Raw genomic sequence first — 24,144 nt, 5'->3', positions numbered from 1 at the left:
ATCTAACATAATAGTGTGAGAGTCCAGTCCGTAGTGGATCTAGCATAATAGTGAGAGTCCAGTCCATAGTGGATCTAACATAATAGTGTGAGAGTCCAGTCCATAGTGGATCTAGCATAATATTGTGAGAGTCCAGTCCATAGTGGATCTAACATAATAGTGTGAGAGTCCAGTCCATAGTGGATCTAACATAATAGTGAGAGTCCAGTCCATAGTGGATCTAGCATAATAGTGAGAGTCCAGTCCATAGTGGATCTAACATAATAGTGTGAGAGTCCAGTCCATAGTGGATCTAGCATAATATTGTGAGAGTCCAGTCCATAGTGGATCTAACATAATAGTGTGAGAGTCCAGTCCGTAGTGGATCTAGCATAATAGTGAGAGTCCAGTCCATAGTGGATCTAACATAATAGTGTGAGAGTCCAGTCCATAGTGGATCTAGCATAATATTGTGAGAGTCCAGTCCATAGTGGATCTAACATAATAGTGTGAGAGTCCAGTCCATAGTGGATCTAGCATAATATTGTGAGAGTCCAGTCCATAGTGGATCTAACATAATAGTGTGAGAGTCCAGTCCATAGTGGATCTAGCATAATATTGTGAGAGTCCAGTCCATAGTGGATCTAACATAATAGTGTGAGAGTCCAGTCCATAGTGGATCTAGCATAATATTGTGAGAGTCCAGTCCATAGTGGATCTAACATAATAGTGTGAGAGTCCAGTCCATAGTGGATCTAGCATAATATTGTGAGAGTCCAGTCCATAGTGGATCTAACATAATAGTGTGAGAGTCCAGTCCATAGTGGATCTAGCATAATATTGTGAGAGTCCAGTCCATAGTGAATCTAACATATTAGTGTGAGAGTCCAGTCCATAGTGGATCTAGCATAATATTGTGAGAGTCCAGTCCATAGTGGATCTAACATAATAGTGTGAGAGTCCAGTCCATAGTGGATCTAGCATAATATTGTGAGAGTCCAGTCCATAGTGAATCTAACATAATATTGTGAGAGTCCAGTCCATAGTGGATCTAACATAATAGTGTGAGAGTCCAGTCCATAGTGGATCTAACATAATAGTGAGAGTCCAGTCCATAGTGGATCTATCATAATAGTGAGAGTCCAGTCCATAGTGGATCTAACATAATATTGTGAGAGTCCAGTCCATAGTGGATCTAACATAATAGTGTGAGAGTCCAGTCTATAGTGAATCTAACATAATAGTGTGAAAGTCCAGTCCATAGTGGATCTAACATAATAGTGTGAAAGTCCAGTCCATAGTGGATCTAACATAATATTGTGAGAGTCCAGTCCATGGTGGGTCTAACATAATAGTGTGAGAGTCCAGTCCATAGTGGATCTAACATAATAGTGTGAGAGTCCAGTCCATAGTGGATCTAACATATTAGTGTGAGAGTCCAGTCCATAGTGGATCTAACATAATAGTGAGAGTCCAGTCCATAGTGGATCTAACATAATATTGTGAGAGTCCAGTCCATAGTGGATCTAACATAATAGTGTGAGAGTCCAGTCCATAGTGAATCTAACATAATAGTGTGAAAGTCCAGTCCATAGTGGATCTAACATAATAGTGTGAAAGTCCAGTCCATAGTGGATCTAACATAATATTGTGAGAGTCCAGTCCATGGTGGGTCTAACATAATAGTGTGAGAGTCCAGTCCATAGTGGATCTAACATAATAGTGTGAGAGTCCAGTCCGTAGTGGATCTAACATAATATTGTGAGAGTCCAGTCCATGGTGGGTCTAACATAATAGTGTGAGAGTCCAGTCCATAGTGGATATAACATAATATTGTGAGAGTCCAGTCCATAGTGGATCTAACATAATATTGTGAGAGTCCAGTCCATAGTGGATCTAACATAATAGTGTGGAAGTCCAGTCCGTAGTGGATCTAACATAATAGTGTGAGAGTCCAGTCCATAGTGGATCTAACATAATAGTGAGAGTCCAGTCCATAGTGGATCTAACATAATACTGTGAGAGTCCAGTCCATAGTGGATCTAACATAATAGTGTGAGAGTCCAGTCCATAGTGGATCTAACATAATAGTGAGAGTCCAGTCCATAGTGGATCTAACATAATACTGTGAGAGTCCAGTCCATAGTGGATCTAACATAATAGTGTGAGAGTCCAGTCCATAGTGGATCTAACATAATAGTGAGAGTCCAGTCCATAGTGGATCTAACATGATAGTGTGAGAGTCCAGTCCGTAGTGGATCTAACATAATATTGTGAGAGTCCAGTCCATGGTGGGTCTAACATAATAGTGTGAGAGTCCAGTCCATAGTGGATCTAACATAATAGTGTGAGAGTCCAGTCCATAGTGGATCTAGCATAATATTGTGAGAGTCCAGTCCATAGAGGATCTAACATAATAGTGTGAGAGTCCAGTCCATAGTGGATCTAGCATAATATTGTGAGAGTCCAGTCCATAGTGAATCTAACATAATAGTGTGAGGGTCCTGTCCATAGTGGATCTAACATAATAGTGTGAGAGTCCAGTCCATAGTGGATCTAGCATAATAGTGTTAGAGTCCAGTCCATAGTGGATCTAACATAATAGTGTGAGAGTCCAGTCCATAGTGGATCTAACATAATAGTGTGAGAGTCCAGTCCATAGTGGATCTAACATAATAGTGTTAGAGTCCAGTCCATAGTGGATCTAACATAATAGTGTGAGAGTCCAGTCCATAGTGGATCTAACGTAATAGTGTGAGACTCCAGTCCATAGTGGATCTAACATAATAGTGTGAAGAATAGAATATAATATATCTTTATTGTCATTGTACATTGTACAACGAAATTGTATTCCAAACTAATTTAGTGCAAATTCATAATAACACATAAAAACATAAGAACATAGATAAATATATTAAAATACATAAAAATACCAAGCACACAGCTCACATGCACAGTCATTATTGTCTTGTGTTCAGCAACACTATTGCTCTCGGGTAAAAAGTGTTCTTAAATCGGTTTGTCCGGCATTTTATTGTCCTGTATCTCCTGCCCGAGGGCAGCAGTTCAAAAAGTTTATCTCCAGGGTGAGATGGGTCCCTTATGATGATTTGGGCCTTTTTGAGGCACCTGGCACTGTACAGTTCATCTAGGGAGGGGAGAGAGCAGCCAGTGATCTTCATGGCAGTTTTTATGATCTAATATAATAGTGTGAGAGTCCAGTCCATAGTGGATCTAACATAATATTGTGAGAGTCCAGTCCATAGTGGATCTAACATAATAGTGTGAGAGTCCAGTCCATAGTGGATCTAACATAATAGTGTGAGAGTCCAGTCCATAGTGGATCTAACATAATAGTGAGAGCCCAGTCCATAGTGGATCTATCATAATAGTGAGAGTCCAGTCCATAGTGGATCTAACATAATATTGTGAGAGTCCAGTCCATAGTGGATCTAACATAATAGTGTGAGAGTCCAGTCCATAGTGAATCTAACATAATAGTGTGAGAGTCCAGTCCATAGTGGATCTAACATAATAGTGTGAGTCCAGTCCATAGTGGATCTAGCATAACAGTGTGAGAGTCCAGTCCATAGTGGATCTAACATAATAGTGTGAGATTCCAGTCCATCGTGGATATAATTTGCTGCTTTGCAAAATGGGCGTGTCCTAACGATCAGATTACAACGCTCATCCGGATCCGTTTTCAGCGGGTTCGCACCGCACCGACAAGTTTTAGTTTTTTAAAATCTTGTCACTTATGTCGAATCTAGATATAGTAAAATGTCATGTTCATAACATTTCTAATACATGGAGTGTTCTAGGTGTCGTTTCTGCAATTTAAACCCACCAACGTCGCTCTTTACGTCCTTTAGTTTTTGCAGCAATTGGCGACGGCTTTATGGCAGCATGACAAACCGCTTGACGGCATCTGCCCTCTGCTGTTTTTTTTAGTGACGTCGAACAGCCGAATTTCGAACTTTAAAATCTCAAACTAACCAGCTGACCAAGTATTCTGTGACCGTCCAATCTGTCTCAAGGAAATAGTGGAATCAATTAATAGTTTAAAAATAACAAATCTCCTGGAGTGGATGGTGTTGCATCTGAATTCTATAAAATATTTTCAGAAGAGCTAGCTCCCTTCCTACTGGAAGTGTTTTGTGAAAGTATTAATACAGATGCCCTTCCTCCAACTTTAACACAAGGCCTCATTACCCTTATACCCAAACCAAACAAAGATTTACTAATCATTGATAATTGGCGTCCAATTAGCCTTCTAAACAATGACTATAAGATTGTAGCTATTATTTTTGCTAAACGTTTCAAATTGGTTATGGATGACATAATTGATGAGACACAGTCAGGATTTATGAGAGGGAGGCACATATCGAATAATATCAGGCTTGTACTTGACATACTGGATTACTCAGAGGTCATTAATGATGAAGGCTTCCTTCTTTTCTTGGACTTCTACAAAGCTTTTCACTCGATCGAACATGAATTTTTCTTCAAGACACTTGACAAATTTGGCTTGGGCAATTTTTTCCGCAAAACAATCAAGACTTTGTACTGCAATGGTAATAGCTCGCTAAAGCTAAAATCTGGTACATCTCCAAGGTTCGAATTAAAATGTGGGATACGGCAAGGATGTCCCATTTCTCCGTATTTATTTTTGTTAGCCACCCAATTGTTATCGGTTCATATATATATAAAAACCAGTTGTTTAAAGGGGATCTCTATATTAGACAGAGAAATAACTATCAGCCGACACAACACTCTTTTTAAAGGATTCTTCTCAAATTCCTCTTGCCTTGGATGTGAATCATTGTGAATCTTTGGCTTCTGGTCTCTGTTTGAATGTGAGTAAGTGTGAACCAATGGCTGTGAAGTGATGTCTATATGTAAAATTCCAATTAAGGATAGTATTAATTACTTAGGAATGCTTATCACTAAATATCAGAGTTCTAGATCGGTCTTAAACTTTACTCCAATTGTTGAAAAAACTAAGAAAAGATTTAACCAATAGCGACAGAGAGATTTATCTTTAAAAGGCAGAACCTTGCTTTCCAAAGCAGAAGGTATCTCCAAGCTTACGTATGCGGCTATTTCTTTAGATGTTAACCAAAAAATATGTAAGACTATTGACAAAATACTTGTTGACTTTATTTGGAAAAACAAAATTCATTATATATATGTGGGCTCTGTACCGAGGGTGTCGTTGTGGCTTGTGCAGCCCTTTGAGACACTTGTGATTTAGGGCTATATAAATAAACATTGATTGATTGATTGATATATTAAGAAATCTGTTTTAATGAACAATTACAATCAGGGTGGTCTAAACTTTCTGCATTTCACTACACTAACCAACACTTTCAAGATGAATTGGGTAAGACACTATTTGAAAGACCCTACCTCAATTTGGAACTTCATTTCTCATCATGTATTTTCTAACCTTGGAGGCCTAAAATATATGTTATTGTGTAACTGCAACATTGATAGGATTCCAGTTGCTCTTTCAAACTTCCACAAACAAGCCCTTCTGGCATGCTCTCTTATATACAAGTGCAATTTCTCACCTACGAAATACTTCATTTGAAACAATAAAGACATATGTTACAAAAGGAAATCTCTTTTCCTCAACAATTGGTTCAAGAATGATATTATTTTAGTGAGTTAACTCTTCAATAAGGAAGGTAAACTTTTTAATTACCAAGAATTTCTCAACCATTTTAAAGGCCTACTGAAACCCACTACTACCGACCACGCAGTCTGATAGTTTATATATCAATGATGAAATCTTAACATTGCAACACATGCCAATACGGCCGGGTTAACTTATAAAGTGCAATTTTAAATTTCCCGGGGAACTTCCGGTTCAAAACGCCTTTGGAGGATGACGTATGCGCGTGACGTCGCGAGGTCCACGGAAGTGTTTGGACACAATACACAGAGCTCTGTTTTCTTCGACAAAATTCCACAGTATTCTGGACATCTGTGTTGGTGAATCTTTTGCAATTTGTTTAATGAACAATGGAGGCTGCAAAGAAGAACGTTGTAGGTGGGATCGGTGTATTAGCGGCTGGCTGTAGCAACACAACAAGGACTACTTACCCTGATAGCAGACGCCTAGCCGGTGCTAGCCGCCAAACCCACGGATGAAGTCCTTCGTCGCGCCGTCGATCGCTGGAACGCAGGTGAGCACGGCTGTTGAGGAGCAGATGAAGGCTGGCTGGCGTAGGTGGAGCGCTAATGTTTTTATCATAGCTCTGTGAGGTCCGGTTGCTAAGTTGCTAATTTAGCCTTAGCGTCGTTAGCAACAGCATTGTTAAGCTTTACCAGGCTGAGAATTATTAACCGTGTAGTTACATGTACATGGTTTAATAGTATTGTTGATCTTCTGTCTATCCTTCCAGTCAGGGATTTATGTATTTTGTTTCTATCTGCATTTGTGAACGATGCTATCACATTAGCTCAGTAGCTCAGTGTGTCACCGATGTATTGTCGTGGAGATAAAAGTCACTGTGAATGTCCATTTCGCGTGCTCGACTCTCATTTTCAAGAGGATATAGTATCCGAGGTGGTTTAAAATACAAATCTGTGATCCACAATAGAAAAAGGAGAGTGTGGAATCCAATGAGCCAGCTTGTACCTAAGTTACGGTCAGAGCGAAAAAAGATACGTCCTGCACTGCCTCTAGTTCTTCACTCTAACGTTCCTCATCCACGAATCTTTCATCCTCGCTCAAATTAATGGGGTAATTGTCGCTTTGTCGCTCCGAATCTCTCTCGCTCCATTGTAAACAAAGGAAAATTGTGAGGAATATTACCTCCTGTGACGTCACGCTACTTCCGGTACAGGCAAGGCTTTTTTATCAGCGAGCAAAAGTTGCGAACTTTATCATCGATTTTCTCTACTAAATCCTTTCAGCAAAAATATGGCAATATCGCGAAATGATCAAGTATGACACATAGAATGGATCTGCTATTCCCGTTTAAATAAAAAAAAATCATTTCAGTAGGCCTTTAAGTTCCCTGTGACTCCCAAACAATTTTCCATTGTATTTAATGCCATTCCAACAGGTGTTGTTATGTTGTGCAGGGCTTACTCATCTCCTCTTTCTGCTGTAAAAATGGTGAATGATCCACTTGACACTCCTGTGGAGAAACCTTGCTTTGATCAGAAAAATAACAGAAAAATCCGCAGCTTATTCCAAAATGATTGTGTGTCTGTCTCCTATGTAATTGCGCTCTGGAATAATGTTGTGAATGACATCTGCTGGGTCAAAACATGGTCCCTTCCTAACAGCTATTTACTTACCAAAAAAGTCAAAGAGTGATATTTTAAAATCATTCCTGGTTATTACCCTGTAAAGACTGTGATGGTTAGATACAAGAAGGACATTGATGTTACCTGCACCTTATGTAACATGCATCCAGAGACTGTTTACCACCTGTTTTAGACTTGTGAAAGCACTCCATCACTATGGCAGGCATCTGTCCTTTCATCCTGGACAATATTCATGACAAATGTGTGCTTTGTTTTAAAGATGTGCTATTTGGATTTACACTGTATGAAAACAAATTTGAAAAGGAATTTTACCTTTTGCAACCTCATTATAAGTTTTATATTCATAAATGTAAGTTTCTCAATACCCGACCTGTTTTTTGTGCCTTTAAAAAAGAATTAGAACTCTACGTTAAAACACTCTCTACCTCTAACAACCAAAACGCTGTGAAAACGATGATGCTGTGTTCCAAATTGTAAATCATTTACTGAACTTGTGTGAGCCTATGGCTTTGCACTTTGTTATATATCAGTGTTTCCCACACATTCATTTATTTGTGGCGGCCCGCCACGAAAGAATTAAGGCCACCACAAAAATTTTTATTTTTTATTTTATTTTTTATTTTATTTTTTATTTTATTTTTTATTATTATTATTTTTTGTGTCCTGTCAAGCTTCTCAGGCAAATCATATAGTTGATGTAGATGCCCATATCGGCTGTTCAGATTTACTTTACAAAAGAGAAGTGTAGGATCAAGATTTTTGGAGCTCTTTGTTCAGTGGATCAGATGTTTGATGAAGCTTTGTGTCTATCTACCACCACTACTGTTTTCTGTTTATTTGTTACTGACTGTGGCAGGACACCTCTGCCTCTGTTTCACTTTATGTTGCTGGTAAATAATGTGGTTGTAGTAGTAGGCTAAAGTGAAATTATTTAGTATGCACCAATTAAAGGGGCAGAGCTTTAAGAGACATTTTAGCTTTTATATTTTTATAAGATATATTTTTTGTAAGAACCACAATTAATAAATATATTTCAGTGAATAACTTATTGTTCAAATCTGTATATGAATATGTACATAAAGTGTTGTAATTATATTGTAAAATGGATGGATGGATGGACGTTTAAAACATAACTGTTATTATTAATTAGTAAGTATACAATTTTTGAGCCTTTTTAGAGAAAATCATATCATTGTAGTAAATTATGCAAATTACTCAATGATGTCATGGTGACCACGCCCATAGCCACGCCCCCACCGCCACAGGTATCTTGGCAGTTTATGGGAAACACTGTATATATATATATATTGCATTCTATTTTAGTTACTTTATTGAGTTTACAACCTCTGGGCGCTGTTTTGTACTGTTTTTGTACTTATTTTGATTATTATTATTTCTCGATTGTTTGTAAATTTTGCAGTTTATAAATAAAGGTTTATAAAATTAAAAAAAATCTCAAACTAAGTGTCTTTTAAAAACGTAGGTAAAGGTTATTTATGCCCTGTTTTCGTTGTTGTTTTTTTCAAAGAAACGTACGTATAACGATCTCGTACTTTTGAGATAAAGTAATGTGATCGTTACTGCATTGTCCAACGTTGTTTTGTAACATTATTGACCAGTGGTGTGCCATCAGGGCCAGCAAGACCTCCTCCTGGCCTAACATAACCAGAAATCACGATCATAATTAAAGATTAAAGTATTTTTTAATGTACTTGCCCTAAATATGTGAAAGTATTCATATTCTCTTCATGTCATATTATGCTCCTTGCAGCGTTGTTTTTAGGTTATAGAGTTTTTATCCAATCAAAATTCAGCTAACTTATGTTGCCATGCTGTACAAAATTTGCCGAGGTCTTTAGAATCAACAATGCAGGCGTCTGTGCACTGTAAGTGAACGGACACAAATTGCGATAGCCAATCAGATCACAAGCTGTTGTCAGTAAGGCCTTCTAGCAGGTCTAAGGCAGATATATATTGTGATGTTATGAGCTAGGTAACATGCAGTAGCCCCGTTTAGGTTGAATGTAGACATGCCGGCAGCTGGATGTTTTGATGAGCACGCTGTGAAGTACCGTAATCTTTAAAAAGTCAGCCAACATGCCTCATCTGCATTTTTTATGATTAGACAAGACAACACATATATTTGCAAGGCCATTTTCAAGAAGAATATTTCAAGAGAAACTACATCTTGTGAGACCGTGTCGGCCAACCCCGGAAGCTCGAATGGGTTTTAGAAATTGTGATTTCAGATATTTTATTTCCTTAGGTTTTCACGTTTAATATGTTTTTTGCTATTTTAATTTTGACAGTACCACATAAAATATGTTTAAAATTGCTGATGTTTGTTGATTTTTGAATGGTGATTCAATGCCCAGTAGTGCGTAAATGTGTTCCTGTATAGTATTTCTCCAGCAATGGTCACGTGGTGACATAAATGATGGTATTTTGAGAGGTAATCATTGGACACAGGACATCACTGAAGGCCTAGGTGGGAAATGCACGGCCCGCCACTGTTATTGACGCATATTTTGCAACCAGCTAATACAATATTACTTCTGATTGACTCATTTGTTTATCATGATTTACAAAGAGAGGATTGTTTAAATACAGTACAATTAAAGTATATACTATATTAATTTAAGCAGTCTTAATAACGCCTGTGTTAATTTATTAAAACATTATACATGCTAATATAAGTCTTATTTATAAGGTTAGTCAATGTGAAATAAGGCGCATGATCGATCATCAATCAAAGTTTACTTATATAGCCCTAAATCACGAGTGTCTCAAAGGGCTGCACAAGCCACAACGACAGATCCCACATCAGGGCAAGGAAAAACTCAACCCAATGAGATGACAATGAGAAACCTGGGAGGGGACCGCAGGTGTGGGACAAAATGGAACAAATTTTAGCCATATTACGGAGATGAAAGAAGGCCGTTTTAGTAACACTCTTAATGTGTGACTCAAACGAGAGAGTTGGGTCGAAGATAATACCCAGATTCTTTACCGAGTCGCCTTGTGTAATTGTTTGGTTGTCAAATGTTAAGGTGGTAATATTAAATAGATGTCGGTGTCTAGCAGGACCGATAATCAGCATTTCCGTTTTCTTAGCGTTGAGTTGCAAAAAGTTAGCGGACATCCATTGTTTAATTTCATTAAGACACGCCTCCAGCTGACTACAATCTGGCGTGTTGGTCAGCTTTAGGGGCATGTAGAGTTGGCTGTCATCAGCATAACAGTGAAAGCTATTATTATTATACGAAAAACGTCATGGTACAAGCAAATTCCAAATGGCTCGTTTGGCTGAAGTATGAAAGAAGGCAAGATTGTTTTATAAATATATCTGCAATGGTTCCACTTGCTGGATTTAACATATCTTTGAAAAGAAGTAGGAAGAAGCAAAGCTTATCTATATTTAATCTTATTCTTTCTCTGTTTATTTTACTGATAATTCATTCAACCATAACTTGCACATGTTGAAATTTAGTTTACTTCTTGTGTGAAAGAAAGAGAAGTGTTGAAAAAAAACAAAACATCTCAATAGATAAATCAAAACAACACTGGTCACTTTTGTGGATTGGATATTTAATTTTTAGAAGACGAGTCTACTGAAGGAGGAATAAAGGCAGCAAATAGGCACATTGCTATTTAAGCTGATATTTGTTGTTGTTTTTTGTTTTTTACAGGGGCATCCTACAATCTGACATCACAAGCTGTGGACAAATATAAATCGGGAGGGACAAAAAAAAGTAAAAAAACAAAACAAAAACTACCATGCATCAGACTCCTGCAGATGTCTGTGTTTAAAAGCCAAACAATGGGAGAGGAGGTCTACGTGCAGAGAATCTGGAGGTGGGAGAGGTTTCTCCATCCGGGCTTGGCCGCCTGCAGTGACACCGCAGTGACGTGCACATGGCTTCTTTTTGGAATGAGTTGATTTTTTATTTGATTTTTTGTTGCCACATTAACACACAAACTGAAAGAACGGATCTAACATGGACTTGGCTGGAGTTTTATAAGTCCACAGGCGAGGTTCTGCCTTATTTTTTTAAACTTTCAAAGACACCGTCATAGTTTTCTTTGATTTTGAAGAAAGAAACAAAAAAAGACAATCATTGTTGAGTTGTATACGGCTGCTTCAGAAGTGTGGAAGCGTCCCGCTTGCAGCCATCAACCATCCTCACTTTCTTCCACCCACCCAGTGCCTGAATAAGCCCCTTCGGGACAATCACAGAAGTCATCAGCAGCTGCTGTGCTCAATCCCCTGCCTGTTTCTCCTCGATGTGCTTCTGCTCTATGCCGCCAGTCTTTAATTTCCCCGCTCCCTTACATTGAGATCGATATATTTGTTTCTGCAAAGCAGATAATCAGAACTCAAGCACAGCGATTCAAATTAATTTGAGTTTGAAGTGTTTTGCAGACCTTGCTCAAGTTTGTGCAGCAGTGTTAGCACCTAATAACATTTTTGCACCAAACAATACCATTGAAGCCATGCAAAAATATTTATGAATTTCCTACACTTATTTTTGTATCATATTGCTACCCCTGCTTTTTTACGCTTAAATTATAATTCAGCACAGAACATTTTATATTTATGCAAGTCAAAGTGTATTATGTGAGATAAAAAAAATATATTTGAGTAAGTATTGTAGTGCTGGGAAATTGTTAGAAACGGTTTCCATTCATATGCTGCTTAGCCTCGTGCTTATTTTTGAAATTATAGCAATGGCCTCTCCCAAAAATACACAGTTTTTGTCATTTTGACCCCCTAGAGCAGCTTTTAAAATAGGTAGACAGTGGACACCTGGCTTGGTCTTTCTCCCTTTATTCTGTCTCTGATGCCGTGCGCCAACACCGGAGGTGTTGGGGGAGGAGCGGGCGGCCAAGTTTCTGCTCCTCCCCGCCCTTTCCGACCCAGCCGCTATGTCCCGGTGTCTGCGGCCACCACCTTCCTGGTCGGATCCACCTCCTTGTTCTTCTGCTTCACGTGAGTTTTCCCTATATTCACAAATGAAGTGGTGCACATTGTTATTATATATTCGGAATGATTTGCATTAACTGCTCTTTTGACGTTATGTCACAATTAGGGTTGCAAAGGGGTGAAAAGTTTCCGGTAAATTTCCAGAAACTTTCCGGAAATTTACCACGGGAAGTTAAGCTCGGGAAGTTTGGAAATATTGACCATTTTTTGATAATTCAAAGTTGAACATCGTCCATGGGAATTAATGGGAATATACCGTATTTTTCGGACTATAAGTCGCTCCGGAGTATAAGTCGCACCGGCCGAAAATGCATAATAAAGAAGGAAAAAAACATATATAAGTCGCACTGTAGTATACGTCGCATTTTTTGGGGAAATTTATTTGATAAAAGCCAACACCAAGAATAGACATTTGAAAGGCAATTTTAAATAAAGAATAGTGAACAACAGGCTGAATAAGTGTACGTTATATAAGGCATAAATAACCAACTGAGAACGTGCCTGGTATGTTAACGTAACATATTATGGTAAGAGTCATTCAAATAACTAACATATAGAACATGCTATACGTTTACCAAAGAATCTGTCACTCCTAATCGCTAAATCCCATTAAATCTTATACGTCTAGTCCAGGGGTCGGCAACCTTTACCACTCAAAGAGCCATTTTGGCAAGTTTCACACATTAAAGAAAGTAATGGGAGCCACAAAAATGTTTTTAAAATTTAAAATGAAAAACACCGCATACAAAGCTTACATGCTTTGTGCTATGTTAACCAAGGGTCTCCGACACACGCACCGGCACGCACTTTAATGTGGGAATTGGATGTTAGTGCAGCCCGCGAGTTTTGGATGAATGTCGCTTGCGTCACACTTGCCAACCCTCTCATTTTTCCCGGGAGACTCCCGAATATCAGAGCGTGATGACACTATATTTGGCGCCCTCTACAGTCTGCCCAATCAGTGTACCTGCTCGGCCACAAGTGGAATGCAGCTCTAGCTTGCTCACGTAAGAGACAGCAAGGCTACTAACTCAGCAGGCACACATCTTACACTGACGGTACCAATACCCAGAATCCCATGCAGCCCTAACCCTTCCGCGCAACCAACCACGAAGAGGGGGGGGGGTTGATGTGTGGGGGGATTTGGTGGTAGCGGGGTGTATAATGTAGACCGGAAGAGTTAGGACTGCATGGGATTCTGGGTAATGGTTGTGTTGTGTTTATGTTGTGTTACAGTGGGATGTTCTCCAGAAATGTGTTTTTCATTCTTTTTTGGTGTGGGTTCACAGTGTGGCGCATATTTGTAACGTAACAATGTTGAAGTTGTTTGATACGGCTACCGTCAGTGTAAGCTGTGTGGCTGATGAGTAAGTATGCTTTGCTGTCTCCTATGTGCGCAAGTAATAACAACATGCGACATGTGGCTGAACTGGCATGCTGTATGTAAATGCTATAGAGGACAATTACTGCAGTGCAATTAGGGCACGCCCTTTATATAGTAATTAGAGTGTTAATAGGATTATTTTTCCCTGGGAGTAGTCTATGAGAGACACTGACATCCATAAGTCTCCTGGGAAAATCGAGGGGGTCGGCATGCATGTAGCTGAGCCGCATCAGAGTGGTCAAGGAGCCGCATGCGGCTCCGGAGCCGCGGGTTGCCGACCCCTGGTCTAGTCTCTTACGTGAATGAGCTAAATAATATTATTTGATATTTTACGCTAATGTGTTAATAATTTCACACATAAGTCGCTCCAGGGTATAAATTGCACTCAATCAATCAATCAATCAATCAATGTTTATTTATATAGCCCTAAATCACAAGTGTCACTCCCGGCCAAACTATGAAAAAAACTGCGACTTATAATCGGAAAAATACGGTATACATTCTGAATGATTTGCATTAACGTCTGCATTCTGCCTGAGATAGAACTGCTCTTTTGACGTTATGTCACAATTAGGGCTGCAAAGGGATGGAAAGTTTCCGGTAAATTTCCAGAAACTTTCCGGAAATTTACCACGGGAAGTTAAGCTCGGGAAGTTTGGAAATATTGACCATTTTTTGATAATTCAAAGTTGAACATCGTCCATGGGAATTAATGGGAATATACCGTATTTTTCGGAGTATAAGTCGCTCCGGAGTATAAGTAGCACCGGCCGAAAATGCATAATAAAGAAGGAAAAAAACATATATAAGTCGCACTGTAGTATACGTCGCATTTTTTGGGGAAATTTATTTGATAAAAGCCAACACCAAGAATAGACATTTGAAAGGCAATTTTAAATAAAGAATAGTGAACAACAGGCTGAATAAGTGTACGTTATATAAGGCATAAATAACCAACTGAGAACGTGCCTGGTATGTTAACGTAACATATTATGGTAAGAGTCATTCAAATAACTATAACATATAGAACATGCTATACGTTTACCAAAGAATCTGTCACTCCTAATCGCTAAATCCCATGAAATCTTATACGTCTAGTCTCTTACGTGAATGAGCTAAATAATATTATTTGATATTTTACGCTAATGTGTTAATAATTTCACACATAAGTCGCTCCAGGGTATAAATCGCACTCCCGGCCAAACTATGAAAAAAACTGCGACTTATAATCGGAAAAATACGGTATACATTCTGAATGATTTGCATTAACGTCTGCATTCTGCCTGAGATAGAACTGCTCTTTTGACGTTATGTCACAATTAGGGCTGCAAAGGGATGGAAAGTTTCCGGTAAATTTCCAGAAACTTTCCGGCAATTTACCACGGGAAGTTAAGCTCGGGAAGTTTGGAAATATTGACCATTTTTTGATAATTCAAAGTTGAACATCGTCCATGGGAATTAATGGGAATATACCGTATTTTTCGGACTATAAGTCGCTCCGGAGTATAAGATGCACCGGCCAAAAATGCATAATAAAGAAGGAAAAAAACATATATAAGTCGCACTGTATAAGTCGCATTTTTGGGGGAAATGTATTTGATAAAAGCCAACACCAAGAATAGACATCTGAAAGGCAATTTAAAATAAATAAAGAATAGTGAACAACAGGCTGAATAAGTGTACGTTATATGAGGCATAAATAACCAACTGAGAACGTGCCTGGTATGTTAACGTAATATATTATGGTAAGAGTCATTCAAATAACTATAACATATAGAACATGCTATACGTTTACCAAACAATCTGTCACTCCTAATTGCTAAATCCCATGAGATCTTATACGTCTAGTCTCTTACGTGAATGAGAGAAATAATATTATTTGATATTTCACGCTAATGTGTTAAGCATTTCACACATTAATCGCTCAAGGGTATAAATCGCACCCCTGGCCAAACTATGAAAAAAACTGCGATTTTTAGTCCGAAAAATACGGTTTGGGAATGAATGGGGAATTGCCATAATGATATATTATTGGGCACTTGTCTATATGCTGCTGCATCTTTGTGGCATTTTTGACGTAGCTCTTTGCACTGTATTTGAAAATGTACACCGGCTTTCCGCCTACATTGGTTTTGATTGATTGATTGAAACTTTTATTAGTAGATTGCACAGTACAGTACGTATTCCGTACAATTGACCACTAAATGGTAACACCCAAATACGTTTCTCAACTTGTTTAAGTCTGGGTCCACGTTAATCAATTCATGGTTGGGGGGAAATTACTCTGTTTGTATTTATGTATTCTTGTAAAACACTAATGCAATGCCACACGCAGATATAAATGGTCAGCTAAACAATTGGTGTAGTCTTTAAAAATATTTTCTGATGGACAAATGAATAGAAATAAGCTAGATGAATAAATGAACAGTCAATCAGCATGCTAAATCAAACTATAAACTAAATTCTTGTATGACAACAGAATGGCTAGCAGAACAGAAGGCAGAGGAAACTACACCTTTTGATTCAGTGTTTGCTAGTTGAACTTTATCCATCACAAAAAAGGTAAATTCGGATCGCTAACGTTGTTAGCACAAATGAATGGGATTTAACATAGAGAAAATTAGCATCATGGCTAACGGAGAAATATTTTCAGTTCATTATGAGACTGGTGGTGGTACATAAACTTAGCTAGCTAGAGATGTTGGCCCCAAAATCATTTAACAAGTACAGGAACAGCTAGCTAGCTTGAGTGGAAGTCTGCTGGAGTCGTCTACAGTCATACAGTAACAAGAAATTACACCTCTATTACACTTAAATACCATACATCAAATATATTTACCCCAGTAATATCATCAAAACTTACCAGTCCTTGGGCTCAAATACTAGTGTGGCCTCAATAGCCCTGCTGTAGTGTGTAGCATGCTGGGAATTATATGTGCATGTGATGGAAGAATGCACTGCACTTGTGATGGAGGAATGCACAGTGCAGGGTTGAAATTCGACTGAATTTGCATTAAATCAGGTTGTTTTAGCTAATAATCATGCTGCAAGATCTAGCATGTTGCAGTCAATGTTTATTCCCATTAATTCCCGTTAATTCTCGTTAACTCCCATGGAAAGTTTCCAACTTTGAATATTCCCGGAATTTTGCAACCCTAGTCAAAATTTATTTTTTCTACTATTTTTTAGATGCCCGTGGTTGTCTGAGTATTTGTCCTCCGTCATTCCCATCTACATGGCCGTGATCTTCCTCTTCACCCTGGCCAACTTCTGCATGGCCACCTTTATGGATCCTGGAATCTTCCCTCGAGGTAAACCCGGTTTTGCAAATGAGGTTACGTAACTACTAGTGTACTGTATGCCCACTATTTAGGTTGCTGCACTGGAAGCAATACAATGTGGGAACAGCCTTTGCCGTGACCTTTACAGTCACATTGCTATAGTATAAACCGTTGTGCCATACTCCCATACTTAGTCTGGTCCACTTCAAGGTGGGGTACATCAGGGATATTCAACTAAATTGTTTTGGGGGCCATATTTCCAGAAAGCTAAGAACCGTGGGGTTTCAGACTTCTCCCTTCATTGATTATTTAGTGTATTCCTGAGAACCAGCGTCCACTACGGAAGAGTCTATGCTATTAATTTTGTCAAAATTACTGGAGCGCTCTGCTGTTTTTAGCACTCTACTTTAGTGAGAAAAAGCCGTGTTTTAGTCAGGCTACCCCAATATTTTACCTAATCTGTCAAAAGTGACTACTTAAAACCAGCGTCAAAAACTCCTTTGTGATCCGTGCCATTATATAACGCCTCACCAGGTGGAAGGGAGAGATAGGCATGGAGGGCAGATGGAGATGGGTACATGGTAGGGGTGTAACGGTACACAAACATTTCGGTTCGGTACGTACCTCGGTTTAGAGGTCACGGTTCGGTTCATTTTCGGTACAGTAAGAAAACAACAAAATATAAATTTTTGGGTTATTTATTTACCAAATTTGCAAAATCTTCCACCAAAAATATTTTTCTTAGTGGAATATTTGATGTGAAGTAATGGGAACCTTGGATAGGTCAATAATTCATAATAACATTGATTTTGATTCAATATTATGTTTTGAGCAATGACTGTTTGAAAGAAAAAAAACAGCTTTGTTTTATTAGTCAACATTGCAACTTTTTCTAAATTACATTTAACCTTTTAAGCTTTTTTATTTCACTTTTGTTATGTTTTTGTTTATTTTAATAGTATTTTTAGAATGTGCCGTGGGCCTTTAAAACATTAGCTGTGGGCCGCAAATGGCCTCCGGGGCACACTTTCGACACCCCTGCTGTAGATAATAAAAAATTAAATGTGTTAAATCTATGGATAAAAAGCAGAGCCTGGCGACACATGCACGTTTATCATAACTCTCTCTCTCTCTCTCTCTGTCTCTGCTCCTCCCTCACCAATGCTGCTGCGCGCACAATTTGTTTTGTTTTTAACCCCTTCTTAACCCTGAAAGTACATTGAAAATACACGCAACCCTAACTCAAAATGCCGGACATTTGAGGCATTTAAGAAACTCCGCCCTGACAGCTCCGCAAAAGAGGACATGTCCGGTAAAAAGAGGACGTATGGTCAGTCTATCCTAGCCCGTTAGCTGCTAGCATGCCGTGTGTTGTGCCTCAGTGTGCATTGTTTACACAACGTGCGTTACGCTACTTAATATGTCCGTGTGGAAACTCGTTCGGTACACCTCCGAACCGAACCGGAACCCCCGTACTGAAACGGTTCAATACAAATACACGTACCGTTACACCCCTTGTACATGGACATTGTGCAATAACTAAATGAATAATTCATACTTTATTATTCTATTGTTATCTCTTACCTGATGACTCTGTGAGCTGTGCTGCTATTGTGCTGACTACTGCATATGGTCTTTGCTGCTATTGGAACCTTCATTGCCCTATGGGCAAACGCACTAAGGATGAATAAAGTTTCATCATATCCCTGCACTTACATTTCAGCAACCATTCTCAAGATCAGAGCTAGGCAAATATTTTGACTCTGGGGCCACATTGAGAGAAAAAAATGTGTCTAGGGGGGGCCAATGTGTATGTGTATAAATGATATATGCACATTTAGCTGTAAAACATCTGCTGTACAGTATGTGTGTTTGGGTCCCTTTTTTTCTGGAACACTAATACAAAAAGTCACAATGTCCGATAGAGTTCCAAAAACCTTATGACAGACCGCCTCAAAAAAACGGAATGGAATGTTTCAGTTTTTGACTGAATGGGACACCCAAAATGTACATGAAAATAAAGAAAGTGGGATTTACAATATTAACTATGAAGAATAAAACACGGAATATTAACAACATTTGAACGTCGCTCCTCTTTTACGTGGAATTTACAATATTAACTATGAACAATAAAACACTGAATATTAACAACATATGAACATCTTTTACTTCTCAGACCAGCTCCTCCATAGTTGTGTATCTTTTACAATCAAGCAAAACACAACAAAAATGTAACAAACAGCAAAATATGAATACAAAGTGTAATAAACACCTACAATATGATATATTATCACTTTTATGCAGGAATTTGTTGTAAAAATCTGCTTCCGCATCTGTTCCTGACACATGCGTTTGGGGCTGGCTGCTCTGAAAACAAACCCCGCCCACTCTGCTTAGTTCCTGGTCTGAGCTGCTGTGACGTAGATTACCGTAATAACTCCTATAACACTCAAAAGGGCAGATTTCGACCATTGAATTACTTTCTATAGTTCAAGACTTACGTTCATTCAAAAACAGCACTGCACATCATAATGGCAAATACAGTTTTGATGTTAAAGGTCTGAAAAATGATGTAGAACGTCCGGTGGGCCGGATTGAAAATCTTAATGGGCCGTATTTTGCCCAGGTCTGCTCAAGACACAATGCTGTATGAATTAATTTTGGATATAGCGTAGAGTAGTCAGTGTACAGCTTGTAAAGCTTTTTTTTTTTTATCCACGGAAATGGCTTATTATGCAGCCATTGTTGTCTAAATAGATGGCAACACAAGTAAATAGATAATTGTATCTTATGTACAGTTATGTTCATAATAATAGCAGTGTGTTTAAAAAGGTGTGTAAACCTCAAAATTCTTCAAATAAATTGTATTTTAATGAACACAAATGCATTGGAGAGACTGCACATTCTATTTCAAAGCCACAACATTGGAAAAAGTAATTCAATTTGACAATATTTGAAAGAAAGTCAAGAAATATAAAACAAAAAAATAGCAGTGTTGACATATTTCTTTACAAAACTCAAATGTACTGTATGAACTAAGAAAGGCTTGCAGATTCAACTTTCCTTAGAATTATTAACTATAATTTAGTTGCATAACCACGGTTTCTGATAACTGCTTCACATCTGTGGCACATGGAGTCGACAGGTATTGCAGCCCAGGACAATTGTACTACGTTCCACAATTCCTCTGCATTTTTTGGTATTGCCTCATGAACAGCATTCTTTATGTCAGCCCACAAGTTTTATTTAGGTTTGGGGATTGTGCTGGCCACTCCATTACTTGAACTCTGTTTGTCTGGAACCATGATTTTACTCGCTTGCTGGTGTGTTTGGGGTCATTGTCTTGTTGAAACACCCATTTCAAGGGCATTTCCTCTTCAGCATACGGCAACATGACTTCTTCCAGTATTCTGATGTACTAAAACTGATCCATGACCCCTGGTATGCGATAAATAGGACCAACACCATAGTACGAGAAACATCGCCATATTATGATGCTTGCACCACCATGCTTCACCGTCTTCACTGTGTACTGGGGCTTGAATTCAGTGTTTGCAGGACGCCTGACAAACTGTCTGTGGCCCTTAGACCCAAAAAGAACAATCTTACTCTCATCAGTCCCCAAATTTGACGCCATTTCTTTTTAGGCCAGTCAATGTGTTCTTTGGCAAATTGTAACAGCTTCAGCACACGTCTTTTTTTTAAACAATGGGACTTTGCGGGAGCTTCTTTCTGCTAGCTTGGTTTCACATAGACGTGGTCTGATTGTTACAGTACTCACAGGCCATCTTAGATCTTCTTTGATCCTCCTGGAGCTGATCATTGCCTGAGCCTTTGCCATTTTGGTTATTCTCCCAACAATTTCAATAGTCGTTTTTCTTTTTCTTCCTCGTCTTTTTGGTTTTGGCTGCCATTTTAAAGTGTTTGATATCATTTTAGCTGAACAGCCTATCATTTTCTGCACTTCCTTATAGGTTTTCCCCTCTTTTATTAAATTCTTAATCAAAGAACGCTCTTCTTCTGAACAGTGTCTTCAACGACCCATTTTACACAGTTTTTCCAAGGACAAATGCACAGCCAGCATATGCAGCGTCAGTTGCCTTGATCCTAAAATAAGGGCCACTTGTTTAACATGTTTTTTTTACACATAATCAATGATGTCACTTATGGAACGCAGCACTGCTATTTTTTTGAACACGCCCCTTTCAGTAAATGATTCAGTTTCACAGAATCAGCAGCATGCACATCATTCCTGTTGGGTCTGTTGGTTTTCTATACCTTTACTAAACCTTCTAGAAACTTATTTGCAGTGTAGAAGTTGACATTCTAACAAAAACTGTGATTTATCTTGCTAGTGATGTGGGACTGCTATTATTTTGAACACAACTGTACAGTCAAGCATGGCTGTGGTAGCGTCACGGTCTTGGGGATGCATGAGTGCTGCGGGCACTGGGGTGGTGCGGTTTATTGAGGGGAGTAAGTAAGTAAGTACGTTTTATTTATAAAGCGCTTTTCACAGATAGAATCACAAAACATAGGTGAAGTAAAATAATTCAATTAAAAAAAACAGGGGCAACATCATACAGAGGTGATTAAAATGATAGTTAAGAGGTGCATTAACTAAAAGCTTTACTAAAAAGAGAAGTTTTCAAATGTTTCTTAAAAGTGTCAACACGGTCAAGATCACGGAGGGACTGGTACAAGTTGTTCCAGAGTTTGAGAGCTATAGCCTGTAATGCCAGGGTTTTAGAATACGTTTTTGGGATCTTTAGAAGGCCCTGGCCTGAAGACCCTGAAGAGTATGGGCATAACAAGTCAGTTATGTACTGAAGGGCCCCGCCATGCTACGCACGGAAAGTCAGGACTAAAATCTTAAACTCTATGCGGACGTTGACTGGAAGTCAATGAAGACTGGATAAAACGGGGGTAATGTGGGCTGGTCTTGGTGCACCGTCTGCTGAAGTCTCTTTAACGTTGACTTGTTGAAAAGAGTGAAGAGAGAATACCACACTGCAAAAAGTCAGTGTTCAAAAACAAGAAAACAAAAATACAAAAATTAGGGGTATTTTACTTGAACTAAGGAAAATTATCTGAAAAACAAGTAAAATTAGCTAACCTCAATGAACCCAGAAATACCTTAAAATAAGTATATTCTCACTAATAACAAGTGCACTTTTCTGGATAGAAAAAAAAAAGAGACCTTTTTTCTCAATATGTTGAAAAATATTCTTAAATTAAATACCGTATTTTCCGCACTATAAGGCTCACCTAAAAACCTTCAATTTTCTCAAAAGCTGACAGTGCGCCTTATAATCCGGTGCGCCTTATATATGGACCATTATTGAGCCACAACAGGTCTCGCAACTACGGGATGCATAACGTAACCCCAGCCTCTACTGTAGCGTCTATTCTATGCGCCTTATAATGGGGTGCGCCTTATATATGAACAAAGTTTTAAAATAGGCCATTCATTGAAGGTGCTCCTCATAATCCGGTGCGCCTTATAGTGCAGAAAATACGGTAAATGCTAGTGCCATTATCTTGACATAATGACATGCGCTCTACATTACATTTCTTGAAACCAGCAAACTTATACAAAAACTAATTTTTTGTTCTTAATGGAAAGGCAAGAAGGCAAGCGTTTGTTACTCTCGGGGTCTACTAGCCGCTCAGGCAAATCATATTGTCTAAAAATGCTTTTTTCCATCCATAACATGACATCATCGCGCCAAGTGCGTGCTCTTTCAGTCAATTAGTGCGCGAGGAGTATATATATATATATATATATATATATATATATATATATATATATATATATATATATATATATATATATATATATATATATATATACATATAAGGGCTGCAACAACTAATCGATTAAAATCGATTACCAAAATAGTTGGCGATTAATTTAGTCATCGATTCGTTGGAACTATGCTATGCGCATGTGCGGAGGCTTTTTTTTTTTGGTTATTTTTTTGCTGTTGTTTTTTTTTGTCTTATAAACCTTTATTCATAAACTGCAACATTTACAAACAGCTGAGAAACAATAATCAAAATAAGTACAAAAACTGTACAAAACAGCGGCGGTGAGGCTACGTCTCATGAGGTGGCGTAAGCTAACCAATGATGTGTCATGTGCAGCTCACGTGACGACGCCGTCTCCTTTGCTGGAAACATTCGAAAAATGGCGCAGGAATACACTACCGATAGTTTAGCGGAGAAACATCTTGAGGTTATTGCTTCAATGGAGAAAAGTGTACGACCTAAGTCGTCAAAAGTGTGGCAACACTTCACTTTAAAGACTTCAAAGAAGAGCGTTTCCTGCAAAATGGCACGGAAGTACAACATTGCTTCAGGAGCACCTGAAGAAGAAACATGTTAGAGCCATGGATGAAGGGAACAACTCAGAGTACGTAACTTTTTAAGTCCATAGTGGCAACAAGCATTCATGAGTTCAGCTTTTTTGTGAGTAACGTTAAAGTTATGCCTTTGTTGCAACGCGGGGCTGATAATGTGTCTCCGGCACATTTGACTCCGTTTTGAGAGAGAAAACGCACGGTTACCAATTTCGAAATAAACGTAACGGACAGAAATATCTCAGGTTGGTTTCATAATGGATCAATGTAGCCGGGCCGATAAAGCTATATACATCTATTTAGATTTGAGTGATGCTTTAGTATAACTAAACTTTATGAAGGTGCTGGAATATTTCATGCTATTATTCAGAGGCAGCCTAAAATGAATCCTTTATTATTCACAACAGAAACGTGTACAATATCTGATTCAGTTCTGATCTGATGAGTTACATTTCTGTGTCATTATTGGTGTATGATGCACCCCCAATGTCCACAACATGGTGCCAGTATGCTGGTTTTTTTCAATAAAATACTGCAAAGGATAGAAATGTAGTTTGTCTCTTTTACCCGATCATTTATCGATGAATCGAAGTAATAATCGACAGATTAATCGATTATCAAATTAATCGTTAGTTGCAGCCCTAATATATATATATATATATATATATATATATATATATATATATATATATATATATATATATATATATATACATTCAGATTCTATAGGTCTTTATTGTCATTGCACAAGTACAACAAAACTTTGTTTTCAGCACAAACCCGTTCAAGATTAGACAAACAAACAGTGTACAGGGTTACAGAACAGGAACGCTGATGGGTCGCCATAAGGCGGCCCGTAAAAGATGGGAA

The 24,144-nt window shown here is 38.4% G+C and overlaps 1 protein-coding gene across 2 annotated transcripts in view; it reads left to right on the top strand.

Annotated features, from left to right (window-relative positions):
* Window positions 1-24,144, top strand: part of zdhhc5b (zinc finger DHHC-type palmitoyltransferase 5b) — a 42,638-nt gene that overhangs the window by 1,167 nt on the left and 17,327 nt on the right. For both annotated transcript variants that reach the window (XM_062044161.1, XM_062044160.1), the window contains exons 2-3: window positions 10,953-12,253; window positions 16,821-16,942. In XM_062044161.1, coding sequence (XP_061900145.1) covers window positions 12,105-12,253; window positions 16,821-16,942 — 271 coding nt within the window. In that variant the 5' untranslated portion in view covers window positions 10,953-12,104. The remainder of the gene's footprint in view (window positions 1-10,952; window positions 12,254-16,820; window positions 16,943-24,144) is intronic.

This window comes from Entelurus aequoreus, linkage group LG04, assembly GCF_033978785.1.
Source record: "Entelurus aequoreus isolate RoL-2023_Sb linkage group LG04, RoL_Eaeq_v1.1, whole genome shotgun sequence".
Classification (NCBI taxonomy): Eukaryota; Metazoa; Chordata; class Actinopteri; order Syngnathiformes; family Syngnathidae; genus Entelurus; species Entelurus aequoreus.
The sequence above is the reverse complement of the archived record's forward strand: the minus strand, read 5'-3'. Positions and strand labels throughout refer to the sequence as shown.